The following is a 12,769-nucleotide window of genomic DNA, read 5'->3' on the forward strand; positions in this document are numbered from 1 at the left end:
ATATATATATATATCCTATATGAAATACACACGGGTAAGATATATAATGTGAGTGACGAACAATGGATGGTCATTAAGAATAACAGATTGGATCTCTAGAGATTGTAAAAAAAAGCAGGGGAAGGAAGTGAAGATGATGAATTGACTAACTAAGAAAGTTTGTGGGTGTGGACTGGAACAGTAGGATCATAAACAGACAACGCAATAGGGAGGACATGTTTGAGGCCTTTGTCCTGCATTGGGCTAGTATTAGCTGATTATGATGATGACAACATGTATACTGTATACTGTATCTTTTCCCGTGTTAATTGCATAATTTTTCTTTCAATAGTTCTTCGAGCTGTTACTAGCTCATGTTCTAGGGCTTTATATTTACACACACACACACACACACACACACACATATATATATATATATATATATATATATATATATATGTATGTATATATATATATATATTTATATTTATATATATATATATATATATATATATATATATATATATATATATATATAACATATATATATATACATATATATATATATATATATATATATATATATATATATATATATATATATAAAAGATAGCATTTTCCAGGGCACCAGCCACCCCCTGAGATACTACCGCTAGAGAGTTATGGGGTCTTTTGACTGGCCAGACAATACTACATTGAATTCCTCTCTCTGGTTATGGTTCATTTTCCCTTAGCCTACACACACACACACACACACACACACACACACACACACACACACACACACAGTGAGTAGTCTGGCCTATTCTTTACACATTCTCTCCTCTGTCCTCATACACATGACAACACTGAGATTACTAAACAATTCTTCTTCACCCAAGGGTTATTGCACTGTAATTGTCCAGTTGCTAATTCCTCTTGGTAAGGGTAGAAGAGACTCCTTAGCTATGGTACGCAGCTCTTCTAGGAGGACACTCCGAAATCAAACCGTTGTTCTCTAGTCTTGGGTAGACCCATAACTTCTGTAAAATGGTCTTCTACTGTCTTGAGTTAGAGTTCTCTTGCTTGAGGATACACTCAGGCACACTATTCTGTCTTATTTCTCTTCCTCTTGTTTTGTTAAAGTTTTGATAGTTTAAATAGGAGATATTCTTATTTTAATGTCGTTACTCTTCTTAAAATATTTTATTTTTCCTTTGTTTCCTTTCCTCACTGGGCTATTTTCCCTGTTGGAGCCTCTGGGGTTATAGCATGCTGTTTTTCCAACTAAGGTTGTAGCTTAGCAATTAATAATACACATACACACACACACACATATATATATATATATATATATATATATATATATATATATATATATATATATATATATATATATATATATATTAAAGCCTATAGATATGTCATACCATCATTCATAGAATTTGCTCATTTTGTCACTGCAAAAAATAAAAAAAAAATAAAAATTAAAATCAAAGTGCCAATTTGAAATAGAAACTATGAACAAAATATCAGTACATAATTATGATCTTCACCTGCGTAAGTAAATTAGAGTAACAAGAGACTAAAAAAGAGAACCGTTGCAAAGGATAAATACTGCGAATACTACTACAGTAACTATTTGGGCTACCTCAGGCGACGTTGCAAAGGCATTATTTAAGTTGTTACTCTGTTGTGAGTTATAACCTTAAGTAAGTAATTTAAAACACTTTTAGTTGGCCTTTGGATTTGTCTTAGAGTTCTGTTAATCCTGGAGTGAAATACAGGGTTGTATCTTAACCTTACATTCCCTATTTTAACCTAACTTGGAGTTCGGGGATTCGCCTTTCCATCGGCAATTTAGCTTTCTTCTTTATTCTAATTCTTTTACGTTCTTCTCTTTTTTTTTTCCACATCTGATAAATATATTCTTTTCTTTTCTCTATTCCTTCTTTCTTAAACAGCACGTTTCCTATTATCTTCATCTTTTCTTCTTCGTACGGCTGCTGTAATTCCATTATTTTCCTTCTCTCGTTGCTAAGGTCTGGTCAGTCGAGAATGAAATGGGCAAAGAGGTTTTCATGCTGAATCCTTCTTAAAATTGAGTATCGGTATTTGTTTTGCTAAAAATAATTTGAAGAATTTAATACGGGATGTATGTATGATAGTGGCCACCTGCCTTTATGATTACGCTTAACGTAGAATACGGAAGTGTGCCACTCTCGCCGTTAGGTAAGTAGGCAGTGACACGGCATGTAGGTTAGGTTAGGGGGGAAAGTTTAAGTTAGTTGATGTCCATTTTTCATAAACGAGTGAGGAACTGGCCGCTAATATACAAAGGCTCCACTAGAAATAATTTGAAGAAAGTAATACTGGATGTATGTATGATAGCGGTTACCTGCACTTATAATTACGGCTAATGTAGAATACGGCAGTGTGCCCCCCTACCGTTAGGTTTTGTGGGTAAGGATACGGCTTGTAGGCTAAGTTAGGAAGGAAAGTTTAGGTTAGTTGATGTCCATTTTCCATGTACGCAGAGGGAACTGGCTGCTGATATACTAAGGCTCCTTTAATACAATTTCCTTTGTGTGAAATGGAGAATGAGATAAGTTTGAATTATAGGTAATCAATGGTGAATGGTAAACTTATAGTTTAGCACACTTCTTAATGATGAAAATAAGAAATAAGGTATGTATGTATTATGATGGCCATGCCCTCATAATTCCACTGTTTTCAACACAAATGTAAGAGGTGTCGCAGGGAGATTCCTGTTAGTTAGGTAGGTATGGACACAGCCTCTAGGTTAGGTTGGGGTGGGGAAGTTTAGGTTAGATACTGTTCTATGCACGTCCCTGTCCGTCGTTGTACAAAGCCTTTAGTTCTCTAATTGATTCTGATGGAATTATTGGGCAGAAATCTGTATTTTTCAAAGTATATGTTTTAGGGTTCCTAGAATTTATTAAATGAAAAACCAAATTTTTAAAGGAATAAAAATACCTTAGGTTTGCTGGAGTGTTTGTTTGGAGTCTTGGTACTTAACCTTACCTTTTGTACATTACCTATTATCTTCTACCCTACTTTAAATAAGTTTTCTATCTATTCCCACACATTATATATACTTAGTGAAAATGCCTATACTTGGCAATTGCTTATGGCTACCTCTACCAGAACTAATAATACAGAAAATGGGAGATCAAAGTCTGGACAGTAGCACCACCTGTTGAGAATTTCATGAACTTTACTCAGGAGCTGCTCATGTCATAGTTGGAGATTCAAACAAAGCTTTGTCAAATATAAAATGGTAAGAGTAAAAAAGGATTTTTTAACAAAAATAAGAATCTAGATTATTAGCACTAGCCAACATAGGGTTACAGGGGTTCACAATATTTGGTTTGAAGATATCTATTTCTATATGTCGTTTGCAAAGTCTTATTGTTCTGTCAAAACCTAATGCTATTTATTAGGGATTATCCTTTTGGAAAAGCTGAAAGGATAATCCCTATTAAATAGCTAAAGGTTTGTATGTTAGGAAAAATACAAATTTATTCCAAATTTGTCAAATTAATGTTGGAGTATACTTTTATTAAAATTGGTGAGATTAAGGATATTAAAATAATATTCATCTACATGTAAGTGTGTTTAAATTAAATCGGACCTTGGTTTTTATTTAAAATTAGTTTCAGGAATACAAGACCCCCATAGTTAAGAACAGGAATGAGAAACTAGTGGGAAATCAGGTTTTTGGTCGAGGGAAAACACACAGTTGTTAGATGCTGGGATGCAATATAACGACACCCACCTAATATAACCTAGGGCAGTCGGTCCTCCTTAATTACTTTCTGTTTTGCCTTTCCCAGTAACCCCCTCCCCTTTCTCCAACCTGACGTACGGTGCTATATAACCTAAAAAACTTATATAAACCACTTATGTACTTATTCAGAATAAGTTGCAAATGGCGATTTGCCTTCCTGTGCAAATCCCATATGGAAGCAGCAAATATCTGTGACATTTATTGATGCTCTGTAGGAAAAGAGGACAGATCCCACAACATGATTAGCTGGTAACTACTAAAAAAAATAGCAAACCATGTCTTTGAATCATCAGGTTAAAACAAGAGTGCACATTGAATACTCAAACTAAATAAGTTGCATAATATTTTAACAATGAAAAATCATGTTTCAGTGTTATCCCTATTCATAATTTTATTTGGGAAAAAAAATATATGTTCTTGTATTCTTACTCCATCAGTACTTGGTACAAGTTATCTTCCATTCTACAGATAACCCAAAAGGCATTTATCAATGGAATTGATTACTCCCAGATGGAGTGAATAATTTTATAACCTTACCATAACATTGGGTGAAACACTAAAATTTCAGAAATCACCTCAGTGGAGAACAAATGCTAAAACTCACATGATATTGTGCCATCTTTTTCCAAGAGAATGCCCATCTTATGTAATTGAATGAAGATAAAATTAGTCTATACAGTACTGTACTCGGCTTACTCCTCTTACAATACATTAGAAGAAACTTTGTAATGACCATTTTCTGGAGAAGTAAATTCATCCCTTGTTGAACAAAAAGAGCAGCAAATAAGATAAAATTTAATTATAAAGGATTACGATACATCCAAATTGGAAGAAAAAGAAATGATTTTAATTAAAGTAAGCTGCACAAGTACACTGTACATTAGCACCTTGAATCACATCTAGAAAATACAGTCTGTTTCAAAGTACTGATTAATAGATAGAAAGCCACTAAGTTTATACTGTACTTGAAGGTCCCTCTTCTTGCAAGACAAGAAAACTTGGTAGTACTACGGGTAAGGTTTTGAATTGCTAGACTTGGAAGCATTTCACTTGAGTCGCCTGATGCTTATATCAAAACCAGGCAATGGAAAATGTTGAGGAATAAGGTTTTTAAAATCATGCCGATTATTGGAGTTCTCTTGCTTGAGGGTACACTCTGGCTTGATATTCTATCTACTTTCTCTTCTTGTTTTGTTAGAGTTTTTGTAGTTTATATAGGAAATATTTATTTTAATGTTACTATTTAAAATATTTAATTTTTGCTTTTTCCCTTTCCTCATTGGGCTATTTTCCCTGTTGGGGCCCCTGGGCTTATAGCATCCTGCTTTTCCAACTAGGGTTGTAGCTTAGCATTTAATAATAACAATACCTTATATTTCATTGGTAATTTGGTTAATATGAAATAAATTTTATGGTTTTTTTAAATTTTATCAAAATAATTGTTCATTACAGAATGGAGTTTGCTGCTTTGGATGATGATCTGTTCTCCGAAGAACGGCAGCGTTATAATCCAGACGAAGATTATTCAGCAAGATTCTGTGAAAGTTGTTGGTTCTTAGAAGCATCAGTTGATGTTTTGGTGTCTGATGAAGATAAGCTTAGCGTTCAAAAACATTCCGCTGATTACCTATTCTTCATAAAGGATTTTAAGTCTGCTCTAGTCAAGTACGAATGTATTCTCAACAGTTTACCCGTTAATAACACTACTGTTCGTCGGGAGTGTTATGAGGGTATATTAAGGAGCTGCATAAAACTTAAGTGTTTTGAAAAGGCATACGAATATGCTGAAAAACTTCATTCCACATCTAAAACTATTGAACAAAATACTGTGAGCTGCTCAGCCTTAATAGATGCCGGAATTGCCGCAGGAGAATATTCAGCGGCACTGAAAGTGGCGCAGTTGCTGGTGACAATTCATCCCTTTAATGCCGATGCTTGGTTGAAGCTTGCCCACTGTTATGCGTGCTTCTATGGCATCTCGTTGCCGAGTATGAAAGAACGTCTTGCCACCGAACAAGCGAAGACTCCGATCGATGAAAGGTGTTTGGAAACTAAAAGGACTGATGTTAGGTCTTCTAAAAGTGATGATGAATTATCTGGTAGCCTGGTCTCCACGTGCAAAGAAAACGAAATATCTGATACCACTGGTAATAAATCAAAGTGTAGAGAAAATGAAATGATCCCGTTTCATGATCTTGAGTCTGTGATGCAAAAGCCACAGTATTCTTTGGATAGTATAAAGTTGATTAAAGAAGATGAGACCAGTGTTGATAACTCAGATAGTTTATGGAAGGAAGTATTCCACAACCAGATGGATTTTACTGAAAAGGAGAAAGGTTCCCAGTTTGTCTGTGGTTGCTTGTATCGAAGCTTCACGATGTTAAAACGCACAGAGGGAACATCATCTGGCTTTGCTCTAGACTCGAGTGTTGCGTGCCAGAACAGACTGTGGAGTGATATGAAAGCTGTTCTAGATGAAAAATCACTGAGATTTGTTACATTTATGGTAAAGTTGTGCGATAATATCCATTCTACGGATTGTCCACCTAAAGAATGTTCCTCAGAATATATAGATAGAGAAAGTTCTAAGTTTAAAAGTGATGAATCGGAAATTAATATTTTTGAGATTTCCCTAAATTCTTTTCAGAAACAGTGGTTCAAGTGGATGAAATAAACAATGAATATTTTCCGTTGAATATTATTTTCTTGGGTAAAACATGAGCTGGACCGTTCCTGTTCAGTTATGGCAACCGTTTGATTGGATTGATGAATATGGGACTTAAGGCTTGATCTTTGGGCCCGGCATGCCAATCACCACCCTTGTGCAAGTGTGGAAAACCCCGAATTAAGAGGTTGGACAGCAAGATGGAAAATAGGAAGTTGCAAAGGAGGTTTAGTTGAAAGCTTTGCGACTGCAGTTAGGGGCTAAAAGGAGATTGTTAAAACCTTCTTGTAATACCTGCAGTAAGCCACCTAAAGGGGGTTAGACAACTGTAGTTCTCATAGGGATGTAAATGAACATATGGCTGTTTTGTAAATGTAATAATTTGACTTAAAAGATAGTCCATATAATTGAATCTTAATATCTTTGAAAACAGACACTTTAATTTTGTACAAAATAATTCCTTTTACAGTTTTGTTGGCTCCGTGGTAACGTATTCATTTAGGAATAAATAAATCTTAGATGTCAGTGAAGAGGATTGAAAATTATTTTTCTTCATTAAACGGGCTTGTGGAAAAGGCTTTACAGTCCAAAAAGAGTATGTCTGCAATCATTTATAACAGCAAGATAATCTATGAAGGTACAAATCATTGTCACCAAAGCTTCATTAATTTTTCACCTTAAGCCCCTTCCACACGAGGGGAAAATGCAGGGCACGCACTCTGACTTCCCCGTAATTTTATCGCTTTGAAAGTGTTGCCACATCAAACAGTCAAAATCAAGCAGTAGGCATAGGTATGACTTCATCCAGATGACAGGCAGAGAGCACAGTGCTGTCAGAGCTAGACAGGCCCCCATACAATACCTCGACAACGGTCACGGGTACTTCGATGGTTTGCCCGTCTATGACGTCATCAACACCTCGAGATCGCCACCTATACCACAAAGTTGGTGACAGCGTCTGCCTGCAGTGCATTTGCCCTTCGTGTGGAAGGGGCTTTAAACAGTGGATGTTATACATTAAATGGTACAAAAGTATAGTTTTTCCTATTGCATTCAGTAAAGGCCTTCATGCATCATATCTTCCATTTGGTCTCATACCGCTAACTTGTCCAACTTCATCATTGTGCTTCAATTTGAATACCTCATTCTCCATCCCAAACACCTCCAAGACTTAAGTGTTTTATTTAATTGTAAGAGGTCTTTATCAGACAAATACATTTCACGAATTACTGTGTTTTTTCTATACTTGGCCAAATCAACTTGCCTATAATGACAACTATACATATAGTAAATATTTTGCAAAGGTAATGCATTGTACTATAAGGTTTAATATATATGAGCAATGAAACTTCTGTAGATGCCAAAATACAAGTAAAAAATTGGACTTAAATTTCTATCTATATACCAAGGCACTTCCCCCAATTTTGGGGGGTAGCCAACACCAACAATGAAACAAAACAAAAAGGGGACCTCTACTCTCTATGTTCCTTCAGCCTAATCAGGGACTCAACCGAGTTCAGCTGGTACTGCTAGGGTGCCACAGCCCAACCTCCCACATTTCCACCACAGATGAAGCTTCATAATGCTGACTCCCCTACTGCTGCTACCTCCGCGGTCATCTAAGGCCCCGGGGGAAGCAGCAGGGCCTACTGGAACTGCGTCACAATCGCTCGCCATTCATTCCTATTTCTAGCACGCTCTCTTGCCTCTCTCACATCTATCCTCCTATCACCCAGAGCTTTCTTCACACCATCCATCCACCCAAACCTCGGCCTTCCTCTTGTACTTCTCCCCTCAACTCTTGCATTCATCACCTTCTTTAGCAGACAACCATTTTCCATTCTCTCAACATGGCCAAACCACCTCAACACATTCATATCCACTCTAGCCGCTAACTCATTTCTTACACCCGTTCTCTCCCTCACCACTTCGTTCCTAACCCTATCTACTCGAGATACACCAGCCATACTCCTCAGACACTTCATCTCAAACACATTCAATTTCTGTCTCTCCATCACTTTCATTCCCCACGACTCCGATCCATACATCACAGTTGGTACAATCACTTTCTCATATAGAACTCTCTTTACATTCATGCCCAACCCTCTATTTTTTACTACTCCCTTAACTGCCCCCAAAACTTTGCAACCTTCATTCACTCTCTGACGTACATCTGCTTCCACTCCACCATTTGCTGCAACAATAGACCCCAAGTACTTAAACTGATCCACCTCCTCAAGTAACTCTCCATTCAACATGACATTCAACCTTGCACCACCTTCCCTTCTCGTACATCTCATAACCTTACTCTTACCCACATTAACTCTCAACTTCCTTCTCTCACACACCCTTCCAAATTCTGTCACTAGTCGGTCAAGCTTCTCTTCTGTGTCTGCTACCAGTACAGTATCATCCGCAAACAACAACTGATTTACCTCCCATTCATGGTCATTCTCGCCTACCAGTTTTAATCCTCGTCCAAGCACTCGAGCATTCACCTCTCTCACCACTCCATCAACATACAAGTTAAACAACCACGGCGACATCACACATCCCTGTCTCAGCCCCACTCTCACCGGAAACCAATCACTCACTTCATTTCCTATTCTAACACATGCTTTACTACCTTTGTATAAACTTTTCACTGCTTGCAACAACCTTCCACCAACTCCATATAACCTCATCACATCCCACATTGCTTCCCTATCAACTCTATCATATGCTTTCTCCAGATCCATAAACGCAACATACACCTCCTTACCTTTTGCTAAATATTTCTCGCATATCTGCCTAACTGTAAAAATCTGATTCATACAACCCCTACCTCTTCTAAAACCACCCTGTACTTCCAAGATTGCATTCTCTGTTTTATCCTTAATCCTATTAATCAGTACTCTACCATACACTTTTCCAACTACACTCAACAAACTAATACCTCTTGAATTACAACACTCATGCACATCTCCCTTACCCTTATATAGTGGTACAATACATGCACAAACCCAATCTACTGGTACCATTGACAACACAAAACACATATTAAACAATCTCACCAACCATTCAAGTACAGTCACACCCCCTTCCTTCAACATCTCAGCTTTCACACCGTCCATACCAGATGCTTTTCCTACTCTCGTTTCATCTAGTGCTCTCCTCACTTCCTCTATTGTTATCTCTCTCTCATTCTCATCTCCCATCACTGGCACCTCAACACCTGGAACAGCAGTTATATTTGCCTCCCTATTATCCTCAACATTCAGCAAACTTTCAAAATATTCCGCCCACCTTTTCCTTGCCTCCTCTCCTTTTAACAACCTTCCATTTCCATCTTTCACTGTCTCTTCAATTTTTGCGCCAGCCTTCCTTACTCTCTTCACTTCTTTCCAAAACTTCTTCTTATTCTCTTCATATGACTGACCCAATCCCTGACCCCACCTCAGGTCAGCTGCCCTCTTTGCCTCACGTACCTTGCGCTTTACTTCCACCTTTTTCTCTCTATATTTTTCATACTTCTCTATACTATTACTCTGCAGCCATTCTTCAAAAGCCCTCTTTTTCTCTTCCACTTTCACCTTCACTCCTTCATTCCACCATTCACTGCCCTTCCTCATGCTGCCTCCAACAACCTTCTTGCCACATACATCACTTGCAATCCCAACAAAATTTTCTTTTACTAACTTCCATTCCTCCTCTAAATTACCAGTTTCTCTTACTCTCACCTCATCATATGCCATTTTCAACCTTTCCTGATATTTACTTTTTACCCCCGGTTTTATTAGCTCTTCAATCCTCACTACCTCCCTTTTACATCCACCTACTCTATTCCCCCACTCTTTTGCTACAACTAATTTTCCTTCCACCAAAAAATGATCAGACATACCGTTAGCCATACCCCTAAACACGTGCACGTCTTTCAATCTTCCAAACATTCTTTTAGTTACCAACACATGTTTAAATCCATTGGCCTTCAATCGAAGGTATTACTGTTGGGTGGTTCAATCTAGTGATTCATTACACTAAATATTTTCATTATTTAATACAATTCAAACCATATACTGTAAGGTATATCCATACATTTTGTGATCCTTATTTTGGTTTGTCACTGGAATTTTTAACTTCACTGCAAGTCCCATTATTGGTTTCTTTTACAAAAGCTATGTGGTAAATAAAAGACAATTTCATTTTACAGTCTTACTGTAATAGAATAAAACAATCGGCTTCAAACAACTCTCATGAAAAAATGTATACTAATTACATATGGTGCATAGGCAAACTGTATAAAAATAGTCAAAAAAATAAATACTTAATAAATAGCCCTTTTCCTAGTCAACAGGAAATGACTAAAGCTCTAAAAATGCTCTTGTATTAGTAACAAATACAAGAATCATACACCTAATTCTTTCCGTTTGCGCAAGGGATTACATAAAATGGTACAATACAGCTGGACGTAAAATTATAGCTACTCCTCCACGAAAAAAAAAAAAAAAAAAATAAATATTAAATTTCATGTGAAAAAGTATTTTGCTTCAAGATTCACAACAGCGGACTTGTAATTTGATACAATCCCGACTTAACAGTTATAAAGTGTGTATTATTTTAAGTTTTAGAATAACATGGTTGCCCTGCTACCGATTCTTAATCCCATATTCTTCTTCTACTGCAAAATCAAACTTCTTACAAGGTTTGTGAAGAACAGATAAAGCCTGTACATAAATTAAGTTACAAATTATTATTTAAATGAAAACAAATCTATAAATATAGTACAGCTAAAATAGTAAGTTATGCTATAAAATATATCTCGTATAACCAAAACCCCAAAGAAGAAAAAGTTGTGAGCCTACTTTTATCTGCAATTTTTGGCTATACTCTGGAAAATTAGAAGACAATAAATGTTCTCCACCAATAATTTCATACCAATGGTAAAACAGCAAACTTGTTTTGCTGCATAATAGCTAATCTTTTGGTTTGCAACATTCAAGAAATTCTAAAACATCAAGTTTGTATCAAACTGAAGTTTCCCTAAACAGTGCCAGTTCTTGTTTGAATTCCAAACATTATAGGATTCCCTAATATATAAAAAAGAATTAAGACTATTAACCCTTTTAACCCCAGGCTATTTGGAACTTTCCAACCCTTAACCCCCAGGGGTTATTTTTTTTTTCAAGCACATTTTGCAATATTTCTTTTTTTTTAAATTGCTCTAACAGCCTTAATTTTTGTCATAGAGAGGTCAGGTTGGTCTCATTCTCTTGGAAAATGTCTGAAGTTTCTCGAAAAATTATCAAAAATATGCAAAAAAAAATTTAAATAGCAGTTTTTTGCAAGGACGTACCGGTACGTCCATGGGGGTTAAGGGACGAGTTTTGTGAAGTGTACCAGTACGTCCTTTGGGGGGTAAAAGGGTTAACAATACAGTACCACAAATCAATTTGATACTGTACTGCCTACAGAAGGTCCTCAACAAAATAACATTTGGAGATACAAAAACAAATCCAACTGAAAATAACAGATAAAATAAATATAATAAAACAATATAAAATTTAATAAAGCAAAACAACATTTGTAATAACCTGATATCTATTTCATATGAAACCTATTTGTTGACTTTCATAGCTGGGAAATCATACCAATTAAGTTAGTAAGTTGAGGGCCTTCTGTATGTTCCTCACAATCGTAAAAGAATATATACATATCTGAACAACTTACAACTATGTACCAAGTAAAACCATATCACTCTTCAGATGACACCATAACAAATAAAGATTGAATAACTTTGGCATTAAAAGAAACATTCACATTGTCAGCAAGACACTCCAAAATTGAAACAGTGTTCTCTAGTCTTGGGTCAAGAGTTCACTTGCTTGAGGGTACACTTTATCTTATTTCTCTTCCTCTTGTTTTGTTAAAAGTTTTTATAGTTTATATAGGAAACATTTTAATATTGTTACTATTCTTAAAATATTTCATTTTTCCTTGATTCTTTTCCTCACTAGGCTATTTTCCCTGTTGGAGCCCCTGGGATTTTAGTGTCCTGCTTTTCAAACTAGGGTTGAAGCTTATCAAGTAATAATACTACTGTAATAATAAATGGGTTCGAAAAGAGGCTGAAATCATAAAAAAATTATAAAAAACATTCTGAAACCCTGTAATACATACATGACCAATTCAGACAATGTCAGTCTGTATTTCACTCCAATGTCTGTGAGGTGGAAGTGACTGTATGGGTTTATTGCTATATTAAGAATAAATGATGCTTCAAATTGTGTAATTACTTTCTGCAATGTCAGAAATAGGAACTAATTGCTTGTATAAAGTATGAAAAATAAAAATAAAAT

General features: G+C 36.1%; 2 protein-coding genes across 3 annotated transcripts in view; one reads left to right on the plus strand and one right to left on the minus strand.

Moving 5' to 3' along the window:
• Positions 1-3,129, minus strand: part of LOC137621632 (alpha-mannosidase 2C1-like) — a 67,862-nt gene extending 64,733 nt beyond the window's left edge. Inside the window, exon 1 of the mRNA XM_068352100.1 lies at positions 3,004-3,129. The gene's annotated coding sequence lies outside the window, so the exon portion shown is untranslated. The remainder of the gene's footprint in view (positions 1-3,003) is intronic.
• On the plus strand, positions 1,564-7,664 carry LOC137621633 (uncharacterized protein C8orf76-like). Of its 2 annotated transcripts, none has more exons than XM_068352101.1 (2): positions 1,564-1,670; positions 5,222-7,664. In XM_068352101.1, the coding sequence occupies exon 2, from the start codon at positions 5,223-5,225 to the stop codon at positions 6,441-6,443; it is 1,221 nt and encodes a 406-aa protein (XP_068208202.1). In that variant the 5' UTR covers positions 1,564-1,670; position 5,222; the 3' UTR covers positions 6,444-7,664. The 2 variants fall into 2 exon arrangements, with proteins under 2 accessions (XP_068208202.1, XP_068208203.1); XM_068352102.1 differs by lacking the exon at positions 1,564-1,670 and adding an exon at positions 3,192-3,259.
• Positions 7,665-12,769: the final 5,105 nt, after the last annotated feature.

Source organism: Palaemon carinicauda, chromosome 28 (assembly GCF_036898095.1).
Source record: "Palaemon carinicauda isolate YSFRI2023 chromosome 28, ASM3689809v2, whole genome shotgun sequence".
Taxonomy (NCBI): domain Eukaryota; kingdom Metazoa; phylum Arthropoda; class Malacostraca; order Decapoda; family Palaemonidae; genus Palaemon; species Palaemon carinicauda.